Source organism: Carassius gibelio, chromosome A6 (genome assembly GCF_023724105.1).
Source record: "Carassius gibelio isolate Cgi1373 ecotype wild population from Czech Republic chromosome A6, carGib1.2-hapl.c, whole genome shotgun sequence".
Taxonomy (NCBI): Eukaryota; Metazoa; Chordata; class Actinopteri; order Cypriniformes; family Cyprinidae; genus Carassius; species Carassius gibelio.
This window is the reverse complement of record NC_068376.1, coordinates 24,335,987-24,357,816: the sequence shown is the minus strand read 5'-3', so window position 1 is coordinate 24,357,816 and position 21,830 is coordinate 24,335,987. Positions and strand designations below refer to the sequence as shown.

General features: G+C 36.3%; 1 protein-coding gene across 2 annotated transcripts; it reads right to left on the bottom strand.

The window, feature by feature from the left end:
- Window positions 1-4,816: 4,816 nt before the first annotated feature.
- LOC128015831 (RNA-binding protein 10) lies at window positions 4,817-21,824 on the bottom strand. Of its 2 annotated transcripts, none has more exons than XM_052600018.1 (23): window positions 21,731-21,824; window positions 20,934-21,043; window positions 17,561-19,085; window positions 17,111-17,200; window positions 16,675-16,744; window positions 15,507-15,580; window positions 12,474-12,545; window positions 12,083-12,371; window positions 11,841-11,998; window positions 11,658-11,758; window positions 11,426-11,489; window positions 11,100-11,166; window positions 10,882-10,946; window positions 10,651-10,774; window positions 9,689-9,789; window positions 9,310-9,594; window positions 9,042-9,188; window positions 8,158-8,229; window positions 7,689-7,925; window positions 6,665-6,739; window positions 6,375-6,451; window positions 6,226-6,277; window positions 4,817-5,340 (listed from the first exon to the last, which is right to left on the bottom strand). In XM_052600018.1, the coding sequence occupies exons 2-23, from the start codon at window positions 20,978-20,980 to the stop codon at window positions 5,248-5,250; spliced, it is 3,885 nt and encodes a 1,294-aa protein (XP_052455978.1). In that variant the 5' UTR covers window positions 20,981-21,043; window positions 21,731-21,824; the 3' UTR covers window positions 4,817-5,247. The 2 variants fall into 2 exon arrangements, with proteins under 2 accessions (XP_052455978.1, XP_052455979.1); XM_052600019.1 differs by having other exon boundaries at window positions 9,689-9,786; window positions 21,731-21,822.
- Between the last annotated feature and the right edge of the window lie 6 nt (window positions 21,825-21,830).

The following is a 21,830-nucleotide window of genomic DNA, read 5'->3' as shown; positions in this document are numbered from 1 at the left end:
GGGTGTCTTTAATTGAAATTTTACAGATATGAGCACTGAAATGCAACCAAACAATAAGCCATGGTGTGATGTTGATCTGATCCTCTTTTATTCACTGATTCTCAAACATAGGTGAACCTGAAACCCACCTTACATCCAAATATGCAAAGAGTACAATGTGCTATAGGAAAATCAGCTTTTCACTACTTCAATAGTAAAAAATGTTTGATAGAACATTATTTGTTTAAAAATCATCTAATGGCATGAGGTGGCGAGGGGGGATGCAGGTGTAAAGGCTCACCAGCATGGGGCAAAAGGCCACCAGTATTGATACAAATACTTTAGCTACAGTTATAATACGATACAATCTGATAATCGTGGCCTAATGGTTAGAGAGTTGGACTTGTTTTTATGTGACTTGTCACTCACATAATAAATGATTGGCTATAATATGATATTATGAGTATCATATGTAAGTTCTTCATGGTGGCAAAATGTTATACTTGTAAATTATTTAAGGAGTAAATGATTTTTGCAGTTCTTATTGGTACAAACTAGGTTAAATGAGATTCATGTCCAATATAACAAGGCGGATGTAGTATGCTGAGAATGTATACTAAACATTCACAACATAAAAAAAGTTCAAATTCAAATCTAGTACATGCTGAAAAAATACAGAAATTTGGATGAAATTCTGACATTTATATATATATATATATATATATATATATATATATATATATATATATATATATACATACTTGTAATTGTACCGTTATTTCCAATAGAAAAAATTATGGCAAGAAGCAATTTCAACATCAAGAGTCCTGGTGGTCACTGTAGTGAGATTGTGCTGATATAATTTTAATTACACATTGTGGTGGGATCATTTCAGCAAAATAAACTTGCGGTCTTCTTGAAATCCCAAGCGAAAGTAAACATTTGCACAGTAGGCTACTTATTAAATGGATATATTTGTGGGTTTTTCTTAAGAGTTTCATTCCATATTTGAGCTGACGGTTGGGGAATGAAAGAAATCATTCAATGACTCTGGCTCCCAGCTCATATAATTATATATAAAAAATGTTAATAAATAAACATAATAATTTTCATATCCAAACAGTCTCGGAGAATGTACAATAAAATTGTGCCATAGTGAAAAAAACACAAGCATACACAAAGCACACACATACCAAAACAACCATAGGCTATTAAGTAGAAAAGAAATCCTAATCCTAAACTATGAATTACAGCTAAAATAATTGCTTCCTCTCTTTATCATTGGTCCGTTCCTGCATACTTACTGTATAGCGTATTTTTTGAAGGTCATCTCAAGGCTGGTCAGAGACCCCATGAAGCTCCTGCTCTATGTGCAAGAAGCAGATTTGGCCGGAGATAATGAGGTCCCCCGCACTGTTTCCACACTCAGTCTTGCTGCCCCTGAGGACACTGCACATGCAGTGGGTACAAAACCTCAGACCCCCACATTCATCCTCACCGGCCCCTCTGCATCTCCACTAATGGTCTAGACTCATCTGAAGGTCAAAGGTAATTTGATGTGCTCTTCAGTAATGAGTGTGGTGTGTTGCTGACGTCTGGCCCACTAAGGTGCAAGAACACAAGCGAGAATACAATGATGGATTAGAAAAATATTGAGGGCTGCAAAGCCTCAGATAAAGAGGAACATCTTTTCTTGTACGAGTAGAAAGTCTATACTGGAGTTCCCTTTAGCAATCAAAGGCCTTCTGCAAATAAAAACGAAAGAATGTCAAACCATGAAGTCAACACTATGCATTGTTGTTCGACTTTGCTGGCAGATGGTCATCCAAAACATTTGGAACACATTTGTTTGACAGTCGGCAGGGTCTATGTGTCAGACATAGAAAAAAATAAAGGTGGAAAATTAGAAAAAAGCACTTGGAAATTTTTTTTTTGCAATTTAAAATGTTTATTGTAAACCAGAGGCAGCTATATATTTTATCTATACAGACGATTTTATATTTTGTAAGTAAAAAAAAATAAGTCATCACAAAGGCAACTTTTCTTTGTATAATTTTTTTTTTTAAATATAAGGGAAATATTCACTTAAGTTTAAAACTGATATCATATTGTTTTCTATTACCTATTAAAGTAAAAGTGAAACTTTTTAAATGAAATGCAAAAGTTTAATGCAGACCTTGATATCTACATCATACTAACACAAAATCAATGTTAAATTAACTTGTCAGAATAACAGTTTATGACACTTAATACATTTAACTATTTATTAATCATTGGTGTTTTTTAAAATGTACATGTTATCACCCATTCTAAAAAGCATCACACCAATCAAAGCTGTGCAGGATTTTACAGACTCCTATTGCTTATTAGCATGTACATCAATTATTAAAGTACTATTAAACTTATAACTAATATTAAATGTATTTATTAAAATTAAGAAGATATTGAGAAATTCTGAGTTTAAACTCAGGACAACTATCCTACCTGTGAACTGCTAAATGTCTGGGCAAATTCTTTACAGATTTGAATCTTTTTTTTTTTACTGTATAATTTCACACTGCCAGCTAAAGGATAATCTTAAAAATCTCCCTCTGGGACAAGGTTACTGGACTTTTTTAAACCACAGACACCGAAACAGGCCAAGAAGTATGTATGGGAACAAACTCTGAGAAGATCCAATATGACAAAAGTCCTCCGCTTCAAAAGAAGCAGGCTGAAACGGACATTTGCAAGCTTTCTTTTAAAGAATGACTTATTAAAAAGCAATTACAGATGACAAAACCATGAGGAGGAAGGAAAGCAAGCTGACCTGTGACACGCTCTACATTATACCATGACAACAGGCAACAGCCATTTACACATCAAAGAAGAGTCTGATAAAGAACAGAGTCCTAAAATTTGCTCTGTGGAGAGCTAGTCTCAGAGCTCTGCTGTGTCCATATATTATCCTTACACGGGCATTATCAGCTTTTATCTGCTATTTAGGGAGGGTTGGAGAAACCATTTTTGGGGTGCATTCTTCTTTTTTTTGTCTTTACGGTTCTACGCCTGATCAATCTTTCAAGCATGATTGACCAAAACAAACAGTGCGAGAGCCCACATTCCTCTCTTTCAACGGGCTCAAACTCAATGGACAGAGACTATTTGTCCACCAAGAAAAGGATCAAACACTCATTGAATGTCAGGCTGAGGGATCTTTATTGCAGGCTCTGCTGATGTATTACTTGCCGCTGACTTCTGTAGAACTTCATCCAAACAAACACTTCAAGTTAAAGTTGTGCACATAAATGTATTTAAATGTTAATATGTAAGGCAATGAGTTGGGTGCTTAGAACATGAGGAATCATGTTGCACAAAGCTTACCGTCTGTAACAAACAACATGATTTCAACATTTTATGACAAAGTGCTAAAAGGTTTAGTGAAGGATGCAGAACTTTAAGATCGAGTGAAATGTAATCTCTGCCTGTGCATGCAGTGAAGTAAAGCACGGCGTACTGTCAACGCATCACTTTCAAGTTTACCTCGAGGCACTCGGCTATAAAAGAACCACAAGAAAATGGAAAATAAAGCCAAGGGAGAAAGCTTAATGAAGTATCGACAAAATTCCTGACTGCATGAGTAGATTCATTCTTTCAGCATTAGACATCTCTGAGGTGCGGCTTAATGTGAAATTGAAATAGTAAGCTATATTCTGCCACCTGGAGGAGGCAGGGGCACATTAACATACAGGCTTTAGCCTACACTTGTGAGGGCTGCAGGTAAATTATTATTTTTTATTATAATTTGTATATATGAGAGTTTGAAGCTGTGACAACGGCATTCTGTAAACAAACTCGCACACTCAATTTCAGCTTGTAGTACGTTGTGAATGGTTCAGTTAAGGTTTCCCCCACACATAGTGAAAGTGACATTCAGCCAAGTATGGTGACCCATACTCAGAATTTGTGCTCTGCATTTAACCCATCCGAAATGCACACACACAGAGCAGTGAACACACACACTGTGAGCACACACCCAGAGCAGTGGGCAGCCATTTATGCTGCGGCAGTTGGGGGTTCGATGCCTTGCTCAAGGGCACCTAAGTCTTGGTATTGACGGTGGAGAGAGAGCTGTTCATGCACTACCGCCACCCACAATTCCGTCCGGCCAGAGACTAGAACTCACAACCCTTCGATTGGGAGTCCGACGCTCTACCATTAGACCACGACTTCCCCACTAGTCTGATTCCACGACTAGTTGATATATTGTGAGCCGCAATGCACAATGCGCTAGTAAAGAAGCCTAGCACGAGAGCTATTCTATGTAGATGCTATGATTTAATCAATTAAAAACAAGTGCGGCATGTTTCAAAACAGAAAACACAGTTAGCTACCAGCAAATAGCCCACATTAATCCAAGTGATAGTTTCAATGTACTAATGATGTGAAATCATCTCTGTATAATGCCTGTTATAACAGGCTATAATTCTGCTTCTCCTCAAGGGCCACCTTCTGGAAAAGACTGAATTAGCATATTCTCTCATTTTTTTTAAGCAGATCAGCATTGTAAATGTTAACTGTAATGTGAACAAGAACCAAAAAATCGACAAATAACTGTCAGGAAGCTTTATATACACACATACATACATATATATACACACACACACACACACACACATATACTTAGCCCTACCATAATGCTGTAGCTCAGGAGCCTCTGGTTATCCTAAGGCACCCCTGGGAGGAGTGCGTAGAAAACAGGCTCCATCCTCTTTTAGTGAAACTTTTAATAAAGCCACAAGTAGTAAAAAATAAGATAAATTAGTAAAAAAAAAATCTATACAATACAATAGACCAATTGTATGTTTACAGTCACGTTGAGGCAGTTTATTGACCCAAGGACAAATTACAATGTATAATCGCCTTAACTCAAATATTTCTTTTTACAAGTGAAATTACATACATTTTACTACATAAAAAAAAGAGAAAAAAAAAACATGATATAACATTATCAAATGAGGAAATATTTAAAAAGCCCTGAAAAATAGAGCTACAAAGAGGATGATTAAACATAAGAGTACATTTGGCTTTTAGGAAAGAATTAATTATTTTTATACAGACACACACCACCACAGAATGAGGGGTTAGGCATAACAAGCTCCTCCAGGAATTTTGTATAAGTTCACAGATTAAATCCTGGAATGAGCTCCCAACGGACCACACCACACCACACTTGTGTGTGTATGAATGTATATTCAAAAATTCCCTTTTTGTTCATTCATTTCCTTTTCAGTCCAACTCATTGAAACGTGCAAACATGGCCTTCCGAACTGCCTGTTTGTACGTGGCATGATTCCATACGACGGGTTCCTTCTTCTTCCGCTTTGGTAAGAAACAAGAGAAAGATGAGAATGAAACCACTGAACCCAGTGTTTGTGCATGTCTCATCAAATTGTATTTAATGCTTTTTTTAATGCCTTTATTTTTGTTTTTGAAACAAGTCTCTTCTGCTCACCAAGGCTGCAGTGATTGTAATAAATATTATATTATAAAATATCATTTACATTTAAAATAACAGTTTTCAGTGTGAATAAATTATAAAATGTAAATTATTGCTGTGATCAGGGCTGAATTTTCAGCATTATTACTCCAGTCTTCTGTGTCACGTGATTCTTCAGAAATCATTTTAATATGCTTATTTGCTGCTCTGTAATAATCCATAATTATTGGTACACAATTATTAATAATTCTTATCAATATTGCATTTTTTTTCTGCTTCACATTTTCAGAGTTCTTTGATTAATAGAAAGTTAAACATTTATTTGAAATCAAACTTTTCGTAACATTATAAATGTCTTTACTGCCACAATTATATAAATTAAATGTGTCCGTGTTGAATATAAGTATTTGTTAAAAATAACTGATTATATATTATGGTTTGCACAAAGAATATGATGTCTGGAATAGTAATGCTAAAAATTCCTCCTTCAATCAAAAGCTTAGTATTTTAAATAATTTGTAATATACAAATCATCCCCTTGGAATGTATATCACACCAAAGTACATATTTTGCGACAGCAAATTGAAAAGTCATGAATTAGAAGGCTATATTTCAAATAAACTGGTAATATAATTTTTCTTCAAAACCATCTAAAAATGTTTAATGCCTATAGGAATAAAATTGAATGACTCTTGATGCTTTAAAAGTCAGTGCTCCATGGAAACCCTGTGACCCTCAAATGCTGCAGTTCAGAAACAGACACTCACCTCAGCAGTCTCTAAACCCAAACCTGGTCTTTCGCTGCCTTTATGACTGCCCCTGCAACAACAACACAACATGCCACATTTAAGAAATGGGGGTTCTAGATCAATGCCAAATTTCAATGAAATGTATTAGGATTCAGAAAATCATAAACCTCGAGCTGCCGGCCCATGTGTTTTGTGACTTTCTTCTTTTTGCTTCAGGTGAACCATTTGGTTGTTTCACTTTCATCTATGGATGGGTTTAAAATGAGAAAGAATTATCATAACAATGGAGAGTATGTTTGAAAAGAAGAAGAATATTTATTGGAAGGATGTACTCATTTCTGCAACCCTTTATTTAAACAAAATTGGCTTAATTTACTTATATGACAGATATTTTGGAGAGGGTCTACATATTTATGCTGAGGACTGTACATAATTGATGAAAGACAAAAAAGTATACCTCTTTTTCCTGGCTTTCTAGAGCTTCGAGTTCTCTTTTTGACCTTTTGATTTTTAGGTGAATCTCCATATTTTGCTAAAATAAACAGATAAAAAAAAAAAGAAAAGGTCAAAACCTGACCCACAAATTGTTAAACAATCCAGTTCATTAAATTATGTAATTCATATACAAAAATATTAATTGATTAAAATATATTTATACAATGCTACAATGACACACAAATGCATGTGGACACACATACAGTACATATACAGTGTGTGCGTGTGTACAGTCGCATTTTTCCCACCGAAATTACCTGGATCAATTGTAACAGGAACTTTTAGTCCTAGGAACTGACCATTTAAGATCGACTTACTATAATACGGTATAACATTTCCATTGATGAGGGTGAAGACATTAATGACAATTATTTTAATTTTCTTTAAGCATAATAAAGTGAATAATGTGAAACTGAAATAAAAACTGTTGATTATCAGCTTTTTGTTTTAGCATTTTTTTTATTATTATTACAGTGGTCCACATTAAAGCAATCACACACACTTCCGTTGGGTTTATGAATGCAATGACCAATCAGAGGCGCTTAGACAAGACCGAGATTTGCTCAGCGTGCTCACAAACTGAATTCTGCACTTTCGCAAATTCTCTCATCATAAACAACAGAGTGCAGATATACGTAAAATGTAAAATATTCATTTCATAATGTAGACAGCTTCTTTTTAAGTTTTTTGAGAATTTAAAAGTCATTCATAATGGTCTGTGATAATGTAAATGTTCTTTGTTCAGTTTATGTAATTTATTCGTACATTCTGTGTGAATAACAGTTGAAATTAAAGCTTAATTTACAGCTTTATTAAATCATGATCATGTTAAATACAAATATGGTAGTATTAAAAATATTTTATGACCTAATAACCATATCTGTGTGCAGATGTGCCACGCAAACAAGCTGTAAAAACCCGATCCCTGCATTCTGTTTTTTTTTTTGCCCATGTCACCCACTGAGCTTCATTTAGAGATTAGGTACCTTATGCAGGTCTGACAGCTGCTGGTGGCGAATCAGAGCGTCTTTATTAGGGAACTGCCTCCTGCACAGAAGACATGCCATCTTCTTCCAATCTGTCAACCTGTCTTCCTTCTCGTCCGCCTGTGGCTGGCTCTTTGCAGGTTGTGCAGCTTCCTGCTTCTCGTGTTTCTCTTCCTCCTCCTCATCGCTGCCTGCCCCGTAGTCGGCTGCCAGCATTCCAAGAGAGCCCATGGGTCGCTGCCAACACACAAGAGGGAGAGAGGGGAGTTTTGCATTGATCTACAATCTACACTCACAGTAAACCTGCTTTAGTGTGGGTCATCAAATAACTTGTATCAATCAGGGTCAGGGTGATGTTTGTGCCCTTTTAGCTGTCTGGGAAAACTGAGACTGAATCCCAGAAGTGTGTTTGTGTGCATGTTAATATGTGTGTGTGTGTGCTGTCGATAGGGAGACTGTAAACTCTCACCTTTGATGATTTTTCGTCTTTTTGCTTTGGCGGAGCAAGAGGCTTCTTGAATAATTCATCTGCACCGGTGACCTATATGAATAAGGGAACCATATGGAATAAGAAGGATCGTAGCTAAGGTTTAGCAGGCTGTTATAGATGACTGATGGGTAGGATCAGATCTAAACATACTGAATTTCAATTGCATTTCCCTTACTTTATAAACAATTACAAAGTTAAGGATGCTAATAAGAGGTTAGAAGTGAAAAAAAAAATGTTTAGATATCAAGTTTAATGAGTGCCAGTGAAATTATATGAGGGGAGAGAGAAATTAAGAGATTTCAAATATAGTCCATCTTAATTTATGGGACATTGCAACCCACAACACTCCATATGACTAAAAATAGAGCATTACAATATTTTGCTGATGCATTTAATATAGAGCATGACACATGCAACCCAATCTTTTCTATATGGTGGGTAATGATTATTGACTCTGGGAAGTATAATAAACAATAGATTTTGATATTTTCTGAAGAAGCCATAAAAACAAAACTTGTTGCCAAAATCTTAGGGTGTTGTGAGAGGTTGCCAGGGGGTTACTAAGGTGTTCCAGGTAGTTTGTAAAATGTTGCTATGTGGCTGCTAGGGTATTCTGGATTCTTATAGAATTTGTTTGTTTAAAAAAAAAAAAAAAAAAAAAAACACCTCTCGTTAATGAGCTCATTTGCAGCGTTCATGTCAAAAGAGTGTGTGCTACAGTTACTTGATATGTAATGTTTGGGGATTATTTAAATTCTTAATTCTAATTATAAGCAATAGCAATAAGTATGTTGCTTAATTTGTTTTGAAGGGGTAAAAAAAAAAAAAAAAAAAAAAAAAAAGATTATAATAATCGATCTGACCTTCCTTTCAAAGACTGCAAAGGCCGCATCAGCAGCTTTTGAGGGTCTTTGGTCATCTCCTCCAGACTTTAGAAGAGGTGAAGGAGATCGGACAATTTCTTTCTGCCTGTTCTGGATTTTGGCCCATCGCTCCATGTCTTTCATTATCTGATGATTAGATCCGAAATTACAACACAGATCTAAAACAGTGCTTGCTGTTGTTAATAAAAAACTGAACGTGATGCAAATTATGTTATGATGTTGATGAAGTCAATTATGATGTTAAAACCTTAAAAGCTGCTAAACTTCTTGGTTTTTCCTCTTTTTCCTTCTCTTTCTTTTCTGCACGTGGGGCAGGCTCCTCTTCCACCTGCACCTCCGGCACGCTCTCTGTAACTGCCTTCACTTCCTCCTCTGTGATGGGCGTAGCTATAACCTCAGCAGCAGTTGCCATGGGAACAGCAGCTTCAGGGGCCAGCTCTTGACCTTCAGTCGAAGAGCTCTGGACTGGGATGTAGGTCTTTAAGGCACTGTCCCAGTACAGGTACTGCTGATTCTGAGCATCGTAGAAATACTTCACAAGAAAAAATAAACATTAAGTTATTGTAAATTGTATTTAATTAATTATTACAAATTCAGGAGACTCAAAGGACTATTTCTATACATACCCTTGAGTTGGGATCATAGTACAGGGTAGTCTGAGGGTCATAGTAGAAGCCTGATGTAGCATCGTAAAGGAAGGCTGACAACTCTGGAGCCTCAGATCCTGCTGTAACAAGAATACAATTATCCGATCAATTAGAATCCTTAACTAGGGCTGTTGAATACTGTAAATATAAATAAATATATTAGGGATGTAACAATTCACCACGAGCCGGTTGAAAGTCCATACAAATATGTGACGGTTCAAATCGGTTGAGATGCTACATTTGGGGGTGGAAGCTTATATGAATGTATCTCTGAGGGGAAGAGTCTTTAGAAAATTTTCGATTATATTTTCATCTCATTTCTGTATAATTCATATTAAAGCAGCATTCATAAGCACTGTTTTGTTTACAGCTGTCACCACGGAATCACTGCTGTTTCATAAGCGCCACCTGGTGTCAGCGAGTGAATCTGCATCTCATTCCAAGCTTCTGCTCTCCATTTCGTGCACGTTTTATTTAGTATAGTATCACAGAAATAAAAAATTCAAAGCATTCTGTTTTTGTTTTAAAATTTCAAATTATGCAATCTAATTAAGATTTTAAAAAATGTATCATGCTGCATGTATTCAGCATCTTTGTTTAGGTAAAGATTCAAATGCAGTGTTTGCCTCTAATTTTGAATGGAAAGAGGAAAAGTATCCTTTGTTTATATGAAGAGATTTTTTTTGTCTTCTTAAATTAGATTTAGGGTTGGTTTTAAAATTTCTATTTAGTTTTGTTATTTGACACATTTCTGTTTCTCAAAGGAATGTGCAGTATTTTGTCCAAGCAATAAGAAAAGTACATTTTTCATTTATAATTGGTCTTAAATCTAATTTTTTTTTAGAATAAATTGTGAGAAAATCGAATCGTCAATCAAATCGTTACATCCCTAAAATATACAATAACAAAAAATTGTAATCTTTAACTGAACAGTGGCATACCATAGCTGTATCCATCAATGGACTCCTCAGCACCGGGAAGAGCAGTGTCAGATAAAGCTGCAGTCTGCTGCTCAGCTGTCTGGACTGACTGCGCCATTGCCGTTGTCTCAGAATACATCACACCCTGCACACAGCCAGACAGTCTTTTACAGTCCGAAACCAATCTCTCCTGGCTAAAACTGTCTTTTAAAAAAACGTGCCTTTTTGCTAGTATAAAAAAAAGGCAACCACCTGTGTTAAGCTTGAAGTCGGTATTGCAGCTGATGACAACGTGGCATCTGCTCCCATTGGGTCACCTGCAGGAAGTCCCACAGAACACATACATTAATATATTATGCTACAATCAATTTTAAATGAATATATATATATATATATATATATATATATATATATATATATATATAAATAATGCTACAATTACAATAATCATATAATTAAAAACCATATACCTCGTATGGTAGGTGCAACACCCATAGTTGTATGAGAAGGCTGAGGATAATGCTGTGGCTGCTGAAACTGATGTTGAAAAATAGATATAAAAAATATGATGACAAGAAGGATCATTCACATTAAACATGTTATTGTGTTCACCTGGGCAAATTTTTTCATACATGTAAAAATATGCTAGACTGAGTGAAATTCAACCATATTGACATTTTCTCATTTTTAAAATACTGTTAAAAGACAGAGATAACTTTAACCTTATAAAACATACCTTTAAAACAGTGTCTAGCTGTTTTGGTAACAACTTATTTTATGCACTGAAATTACCTACCATCATAACATCTGGAGGGAAACCCAGGAGAGAAGTGTTTGACTTATCATTTTCCCTCCTATAGCTGCAGGGAAAGGAAGAATTACATTCAAACCTCATGTAACAACCACAGTACATACTGAAATCTCTTCTCTCAGGATTTATGAAATGTTTCCTTTAAGTAAGAACTGAAACTAGAATATTTATAAATTCTTTCATTACTTCCACATATCCCGACAAAGATGAGACTTACTTTTGGTTTTTCAAAGGCTTGGCGACCTCAGCATAAACTCTAACCCCATCAATCATGATAGGGCGGGGTTTGGTGAGCAGCTCCACCAATCGTGTCACATGCTGTATATAGAAGTGAAAATTATCATTAACAATTCATCAAAGACAATTAAATTGTAGTTAGAATGAGGTATCTGTACAATACCTCATGTGAATCCATATCAACAAAGCAGAAGCATTTGGATCCAGGTGACTTCCCTTTGACCAGACGAACATTGCGCTCATCCAGGTATGCAAATGCATCGAGTGCTTGCAGAATGGTCTCCACAGTGGTGGTAGGCAAAATGTTCTTAATAATCATTGCTGAAAATAAACATGAAACTTAAGAACAATCTGTATCCTACTTTTGTTCACTCGTTTCCCTAATTCACAGCTGACATCACTTACTCTTGCTCTCCTTGAAGATTGGATCAGAGTGCTGCAGTTTTTGGCGAGATGCTTTCTGATTGGTCCATTCCTCTGCCTGTTGCGCCACATCCTGCTGTTGTAGCTGTTGGTCCACTTGCTGTTGCCATGCTTCAGGAGTCAAGTTGGAGCTTCTCTGCCACACACCTTGAGAGACAGGATCCTGCACAGGCTTTGTATCGGTATCCTCCGTTATATTCAGTGGTTGGACTGGATTCGGTAACAAACCATCATCGCTGGCTGGAGCGGTGTTAGCTGGTGGATCATGATGCTGCAATCCAAAATAAATGTAAGGATGTCAATCACACTAATAGATGCGTTGCATCATAATTAAGATCAATACATATTAAGATCTACCAAAGAGGAAACTCACCTGTTCTTTCACATTTTTGTCAGGTTGAATATATTTGAGCAGAGCAGTCTTGTCACCAACCTTAACAGACCCCTAGAAAACAGGAAGAGAGTCTCTCAATGTTAAGTAACTGATAGCTTCCCCAAAACACCAACCCAACCTAACAACAAAAAAGAAAAGGTATTTCCTATTTGCCCATCTGAGGGCATAAACACAGGCAGATCTGATCTGGGGTCTGTTCTTCGTACGTGGATTACTCCGTTAGCTGGATTTTATTGTAGATGATCTGACATGATCCAGGACTGTTAGGTTCTTCGAAGCTCATCCAGGAGTTGCCGTCATAGCAACAAGTTTGTTAGCTCAAACCTGCTCTGCACTGTTTTAAGTGAAGGGAATACTGAAACTCTGTCCCAACCATTGTTATTTTCTTACAAGAGTACTTTTAAAACCAATTTATTAAAAAAAAAAAAAAAAAAAGTTATTTAGAAAAGTTGAAATGTGTAAATCTACAAAAATAAACATGATAGTTTTACTCAGAGATTTATTCATAAAGGAAAAAATTATTTTATTATAGTGACACGTATACGTACAATTTGTCTAAGTCTGAGCCGTGCATTAATTTGCTTTTATGACGCACAATTAATTTAAACCCTGTCACGTATAGCAAATCCACTTCAAAATTAAGTGAATGGCCAATTACAAAATCATGACATTAAAAAAATGCAACTGTCATTTTGCTCACTTGGCTGTTACTTTGATCTTAATTATATGATGTCATTACATTTCTGTTTTGCGACCAGCAAATCACTGCATTGCTGATCATGGCTGAGTATCATTTATCTACCCTTTCCAATGAACATAACAACACAGAGTAATCTCAGATAACTTAATCCAGATATTTTAATCTAATCTGCTAACTTGTTTGAAGAACCAAACTAGCCAGAGATCAGTTATCACGATTACAAGATCTAGCATCTGTCAAATCATCTCAGATGTATTAAGCAATGTATGAAGAACGGACCCCTGGGCTTTACTTACGACCATTTTTGGATTAAGTTAGCTGGGGTTTTTTTTTTTTCATCTGCCTTTTTAAAATACTAAAGCGTGAAAATTAAAGTAAAATATTGTGCAAAATTTTGTGGCTATATGGGTGCTGTTTATGTACTAGCACTTTAATTTGAATGCTAACCTCAAAGTATAACTGAAAAATGTAACTAGTAATGTCAATGTACATATGAGAAGCATATTCACCACACAAATGAATGCACATTCATCTGTAACAGGATGAATAAAGAAAGTCTGGCTTCTTTCAAGTGAAAAAATTAAGCAGACAGGTAAGAGGAGAGCAGCTTGGAAAAAGTTAATCGCTAGATCGCAATTCACTTTAACAATGGAGAGTCAAAACAGCAGTGACATTCTATCTATACTAGGACACCAAGCTTTTCTCTTTTTACTATATATATATATATATTTGTTCATAAAAAAATTTCAGGTTTCAAAATACAGTCCATAAGTTGACTGACCCACTGTGAAAATCCCAGTTCATGCCTGATCAAAGAAAAATACTGTTTGGTACGGGATCTTCAGCATTTATGTGGAAAGAACATTCTAGGTAAATGACCTAACAATGTAATGTGATCAACATTTTATGACATCTTACCCACCATCACTGTCGCAGTTACTTGTTGTAGAAATTTGTTTTTAAGGGTCTCACCAAGTAAAAAAAAAACTATATAAGTTATCCTGCTAGTTGGCAAGCAGAGAAACTAGTTCCGGAAGAAACAAGAACCCGGAGCAAGATTCTTCTCTGAAAGGTACTTTGTCAGATATTTAAGAAAACGGAGGGGGGGGGGGGTATATAATAATCCAACCAGTGCAAACCACATGGTATTCAAGTTTCAGCACAACACAACCCAAGCAAACCTCTAGTTCCTGTACTCGCCTTACATTTATAGTGCAAGTTTCTTTAGAAATTTCAAAATACTACTAGTACAAACAAGTCCCGATTATCAAAGTCTGGATTATCCTAAAAAACATCACCATGGATCTCACTATACATCCAGATATTCAACAACCATGAAGTTGGTCAAGATGGAGTAAACAGGAATAAAAGAACAAGCTTGCTGTGCTGGAAGCGATAAAACACCCCAACTCAAGATGATTAAATCACAATCCATTGAAAGAAGAATGGAAAATTCAGGCTGCAAGCGGAACCAAAGAGAAGAGTTCAGGAACTCTGTAATTCCATAAGAATGAAGGATAAGGGATAAATGTTGACCCAGCACAAGAATAATACTGATTGTTGCTGGTGAAGAATGCATAACAGCATAATGCTTTACCTACAACCACAGAACAACCTGTTCATCAGAAATTCAGCTACCACTTTCCTTTTAGGTCAGCACATCATGAAAATCTACAAAAGGAAGATTCATGGAGCATTTGCAATCTTGCATATCCAATGCTGAATCACTATAATGTAAGAAAATAAAAGGTAGGCCAAAGAAGAATGTTTAGTTTGCCACTTCTGAATATGCCAGTGGGAGCAAGTAAAAAGTGATCGGAAGATCATAACCTCAAGATGGTCAAATAAGGGAAATAAAATATTATACTGTTGAAAACAATGAATGAAATATCAAGGGTCTGGTGTACTACCACCTGAGAGTTGAAGAAAAAGGTTGCACAAGTTTATGCATAGATGCAAATCCAATTCCAAATCAGTATCTATTCATAAATCTATAAATTCTTTTGAATAAGAAGTTAAAAACAGCGAATTGTAAAGGTTCAGCACAATCAGCTAACACACCTATGGCGATCATCAAAGAATAGCGGATTCCTTACTACTACACTCACTTGCTACGTCTAAAAGTTAATGCTGCAAGCTAAGTGGCGTGGTTAAATTGGTCATGATTAATAAGTGGGAAAAATGTTCCCTTGAAGGTCTCATGTCCCATCTACCCCATTTCCACCCAAAGCCCAGCCACCTCCCCCTCCCCAGGCCCAAGCCTTCTTCCTGTTAGCAGACAGAGCCGTTGTAGAATGACGAGGATGGGCCACCTGGTTGGACTCCATGAAGTGGACAGCATCCTCGAGGTTTAAAAACTCCACATAGGCCATATCGTAGCTGTAACCTGGGAACAGCATTTGAAATACAGATGGGTTTGAGTTAGTTATTGCAGGTAAATAGGAGACTTTTCAAGAGAAAAAAGCAGTGGTTCGTTTCACAGGACATCACAAATCGAATTTGCGGTCACATTTTATTTCATTAACAGCTTTTAATTGTTTGAATTCAATCGAGAAGAATCGTAGTAGCCTCAACTCAGAGGCCAAGACATACATTTATAAAAATTTATAAAAATAATAATAGTAGAAAGAGGCTTATCTAATCACATCTAACATCTAAAACACATTATATTAGACCCATGTTTATTTTCCAACAAACTTTCAAAAATAAAAAAATAAAGTTAAAACAATAAAAAAGCACAAAAAAAAAATGTAATTGGATTAACTGGGAAAAAAAACAACTAAATCTGAAGAGGTTGCTCTCTTCACTGCAAATTTAAAGATGCTTTAAAGAATGAAAGATAATTCTCTAATTAAATACAGCATATTAAAATTTTCTTTTTCCCGTGACTTGTGGAGACACTGGCAAAGAATGATTTTATTATATTTATAATATTCATCCAACATTTATAAAAATCTTTTACATTTCCGGATATTTTCAGGTTTTCCATGGAACATCAAAAAGCATATTAGCTGAATGACAAAGTCTTTTGTGAAGAAAATAAACTATTCTGGCATATAAAAAAAAAGAACAAAAACACTGAAACCTTTATCAGCTGAACCCAGAGAGGAATATTTTGCAGTGACATTTCACATCACAAAGTTGTGGCAGTTGGTATGTGTGTTTCGACAGTTAATGGCTTGTTTAAAAAGGTAACCACGTTTAAGAAATTCCAAAATTCCCTCTAAGCGCATGCCACTTTGAAGATGGAAGCTGCACAGGGAAAATTCATCCTCCCAAACAAGAACATTGGGAAAAGGGACAACAAGAGATCCTGTAACATGTTCGAAATACTGATGAACATTTTCTTTAGAAAACAAAAGCGTCTTAGATGCAGAGAGTACAATCGATGTAAAAGAGACAGTGAGCGTAAGATTCAGAGAGCGAATAGCGATGTGGTTGCGAATCGATCATCAATGTTTACAACGAACAAAATCTCACCTGGCACAACATCCCTTATTTTCATGCCCTGCATTGGAACACCATCACGGACTGCAAAAGCATCCAGAATCTATGAAAGAAAAAAAATAACTGATGTCAAATTTACATTGACAATCATTTAGGTAACTGACGGTGTTGGTTTTAGAATGCAAAGAAATGTTTTTTTTTCTTTTTTAAGTATGTGGTTACACTTTATTCTCCTTGTTACAGTGTAATTATACAAAGAAGTACTGAGTAATATTAATTAACTACATGTACTTATTATATAGTTAGGGTTAGGATTTGGGTTTGGCTTAGGCTTATTTGAATGTAATTATGCATAATTAATTGTTATTATAATAGTAAGTACATGTAAAATGTGTTACAAGAACACCTTAAAATAAAGTGTTACCAAGTATGTAAACAACCAAAGTCTGAATAATTACATCTTGCTTACCTGTTGCATTGTGGCAGTTTTAGGAATTCCAGAGATGGCAATTGTCTTTGAGACTTGATCCTGAACACTTGCACTCCTGTAATCCTGGTCCTTAATTTCAAAATTCACAGTAGAGTTTAAACATTTGGATAATTTACAAGTCAATCTGTGCTAGCGCGTTTGAATTCACATTACGTTTTCTGTACTAGTCCACAAGCTATTATATGAGCTGTGAAAAGAAATGTTATACTAACTTTTACATGAATTACCATCCAATCTGAAAATAAGTTTCTGTTGTTTTATTTTCCCACTGAGAATAAAAAGTATTAAGCTGATGAAAAGGCAAGAGAGTAAATAAATGTGTTTATTCGGAAAACATTAATTTATATACATACTGCTTATTGGAAAAAATAAGTTGAATAGAAACTTGTCTTGCTTTTCATTAAAGAAAAACAATAGACAAATTCTAACCTGAGAACCAGAGTCGTCTGGTCGTTGAGTTGGAACAAGTTTGGATTCCTTCATGTCTTTCTCGGGTCCTTGAAGATCTTCAAGACTGTAGTCATATTTGCGTCCTGAGCTGGTGCGATAATCAATGTCTCGATAATCCTGATCCTGACGCTCACTTCTATTAGTCTGGGGTTCCTTTGGCCTTGACAAGCTCTCTCTCTGTGGTCCCTGATCTAAAGCCATGTCACTAGATCCCTTAAAGGGCACTCGATCACTGGCGAAATGATGCTCTCGATTTGACTGGTTCTTGTCTTGGAAATATGGAGGTCTACTTCCTGCTGGTGCAGTTCTGTCAGGCTTTTCATCTCGGTCACCTGGCCAGAGTTTATCTCCATCTCTACTTTTGGCATTTAGAGGGGGAACCGGTGGAAGAAGTGAGGGCTTCTGAGTTGGATCTCTGACTGGGAAATCACTAGGAATATTTTTGCAGTCTCTTTCTGATCGATTAAAGCCTGTGCCAGCTTTTCCCAGAAACCCAGACTGCCTGTCTCGGTCTTTGAACTGGGAATTTTCTCCAAAGTCCACATCTTTTCCATGGTTAGAGAAGAACTTGTCTTTCATCTCTCTCGGGAAAAGTGGTGGCGTTCTGCCCATCATCGGCGGAAGAGGGTCACGGTCTCTCATGCCATGCTCGTGCCACTCATCTGAGAGCGATTCACTTTCTCTCCCTCTGAAGCCCATGGGACTGTCCATCGACTCTGGGAATTCTCTGTCTCTGAGGGTCATCTCATCGCCACTGATCATGGGTTCTGGGCCACCACGACCCAAAGGAACTTCAGGTCTTCCTCTGATATCCATGGGAAGGCCATCATGGTCTCGAAACATCTGAGGAGGCTGCTCTCTGAAATCATTGGAGGATCCCATGCGGTTTCTTAGATCCATATCAGATTCAAACCTTCCTCTTGGAATAATTGGAGGGGTGACACCTCGCCTGTCAAAATCCATCATCGGTCTGTCTCTGGGAGGCATGTCCATATTGAACCCATCAATGCCACCCATCCGTGGCCTCTCCCTGTCTCTCATGTCCCCATGATCTCCATTTCCACCCATAGCCACCATAGCAAGTCTCCTCCTGATGTCCATGGGGGGAAGCCCAGGCATATCCATCTGGAATCTCTCCCTCTCCCTCATATTCATGAATCTGTCCTCTGGACCCCTCATATTACCACCTTGCATGTCTCTGCCATCCATATCCATCGGAGGCCTGGATTGACCCATAAGACCTGGAGGATTCTGAAGGTTGTTTCTCTGATCCATTTCAAAGCGCCTTCGAAAATTCATTTCCATTTCATCTCCAGGTCTGAAAAAGTCTCTAGAAGGCTCTCTTCCTGGGTCATGAAGACCCATGTCTCGTCCTCTCATATCAGGTGGGCAGTCGAACCGCCTCATGTCCATAGGTGACCTGTCCATGTTCATGCTATCTCGACCTCTGAAGTCAGGTCTTGGGCCATCTCTGCCTTCAAACATGCCTCCGCGAGGTTCGCCACTGCAATAAAATCAAAAACATTACTGCAAAAGAGCGATCTATTTTCTTTTTCACAAGACAAGCTGTATCCCAATTCAGAGGCTGCATTCTTCAAATACTGCTCCATCAAATGCGGTCACGAAATGTGTCCTTTGTTTTCTGGGCAATGAAAGCTAAAACAAATGCATCATTTGTGGCCCAGACTATCCCAAGTATCATTGCAAGTTTTAAAATAAAACCAATCTACATAAAATATAATAGTGTATAAGATTTGCACTTCTTTGTAGATTCTTTCTTATTACGTCTTGGAAGACACACTTTTTTGTGGTGTCTCCCAAGGGTCAGTATTGAGCCCTATGTTGTTTTCTTTGTATATGCTGCCCGTGGGTTATATTTTTAGAAAGCAAAATATCACCACTGTTATGTGGATGATGTACACATTTATTTGCATGTCAAAACAAATGACAAAGCTTCATTTCTGTCATTACTTACTTGCCTGAGAGATTTAAAAATATGGCTGGATAAGAACTTTCTTTGTCTTAATGAAAATAAGACTGAGATTGTTGTGTTTGGTCGTCTTGGGGATTTTAGTGCTTGTGTAGATGCTAGGGCTGGGAGATACATATAAAAAAAAATCTCGATATTGTCCATTTTTAAGAAATCCGATATATATCTATATGTTTACATTTAAATATAAAAACAAAATTTTTGTTTGCCTATAAAAAAAAAGATTGCTAATTTAAGCATTTAAAAAAATCTAAACCAAGTGATCACTTACTGCTTTTTATTAAATGAAAACATGTAGGCCTATATGTAATTGAAGGTGTATGTAAATCAAGTACAGAAAGTGAATTGTCAACTTTTTAGTGAATGCAATTCACAATATAAACTATGCAACTGGGATAAGTATTTTATTGTATTTATTTTTTTAACTTACAAGCTTTTATAACATCTAGACTACTGTAACTCTTTATATGTTGGTTTGGATCAGTCATCTCATCAACGCTTACAGTTAAAAATGCAGCAGCTCGTCTTTTAAATGGGACTAAAGTATGAGAACATTACCCCTGTCTTACCTTCACTACATTGGCTTCCTGTCTGCTTCAGGATTGATTTCAATATTTTATTGTTTGTTTTTAAGATTTTAAATAGGTAGGCGCCTGGGTATTTATATGTCCACACTCCTGTTAAAGCACTGAGGTCATCCAATCAGCACCTCAATGTTCTGAAAACTAGGTTAAAAAATAAAGGTGACCAAGCTTTTTCAGGAATAGTTTGCCTGTACACATAAGAACTGCTCAGACTGTTGGAATTTTTAAGTCATTACTTAAAAGCACACCTGCTTTTATTTCAAGCTGAGACATTGTGATGTTCTTACTGTATTTGTCTTGTTTGTGTGTGACATTTTATTTAAATTTTTCCTGGACATTGTTAAATTAAAAAATTAAATTAAATTTATGCATTTAGCAGACGCTTTTATCCAAAGCGACTTACAGTGCATTCAGGCTATCAATTTTACATATCATATCATATATGCTTTGGTCAACCATGGTTGTTTTTAAATGTGCTATATAAATAAAATTGAATTGAACTGAACACACTAACACTGTGGCCATGATTTTATGAAGACAAATTTCATTGAAGATTTCTTATATCATGTGACAAAATCTGCAACTTTAGATAGTTTTAAATATGACATGCACAATGGATTTAAGGTGCGATAAATTTGAGCTATTTTAGGTTTGCCATTTAGTTTTGATCTGAAGTTTTACGTTGCGTGTCCCACAGTAAGAAAACCGTAGGAACACAGTACATTGTGTTTGGTAAAGTATATGGTCTTAGAACTGTACTTAATTTAAGATCTCTTACCGAAAGGGCATTCCTCCTCGTGGTCCAGGTCTTAAACCGTTCCACATCGTGTTCCTCCTCTCCTCGAAACTCTTCTTTAGCACGAGTTTCGCGTGCAGAACGTCGTTTCACTTGGGAAATCAATAAATAGTACTTTATCATTAAACATCACTTAATTTACTTATTATATTGTAACTTCGCTAAACGTCCTGGCGTTAAAGCAACATTCTAACAAATAATTCGAAAATAACGGTCTTTTCTTTTTTTCATCGAAACCACTAAGTTACACAAATCATTAACCGTTACACTCTCTAGAGATTAAATGCAATCAAATGAACGTTAACTGTTTCATATTTGCATTACAACACGATGAAAGCTTATAAAATCGTTTAAAATAATATCACAAGATTGGAACTGACAGTTTCGGATTGAAAAGCAAGTTACGTTGTGAATGTGAAAGCGTCATGCTAACACAATACGTCTGGCTAATGTGAGTAACGTGAACTAAATGCGATTAAATAAAATCAGATGTCAAATACACCGTTGTTTGAGAGATTGATAAACATAAGCATCATTTCATTTTGAGTACTCAAATATATATATTAACAAGAAGGCAAGTATTGCATTATTAGTCTAATAAACCTGCCTTTATAAAAGAAGGCTAACGTGCTATTATTAGCTTTCAATCAAGACATTTCCTGGACGAAAGATTTTCGTATTTTCTCGTATTTTCGTATCTTTAATTTACAAAAAGCTACGAATAACAGTGGCTTATTTCTTCACCTTAACGTCTGTAAAGGCATTTTAAGACGTCTCACCTAGTTTGTAGAGATCTTTCCGCAGGTTATTTGTCTGGAACTAGGTTTCCCGACAAAAAGAGGCGGAAAAGCATATACTCCGTTTCCGGTGAATGAGGGC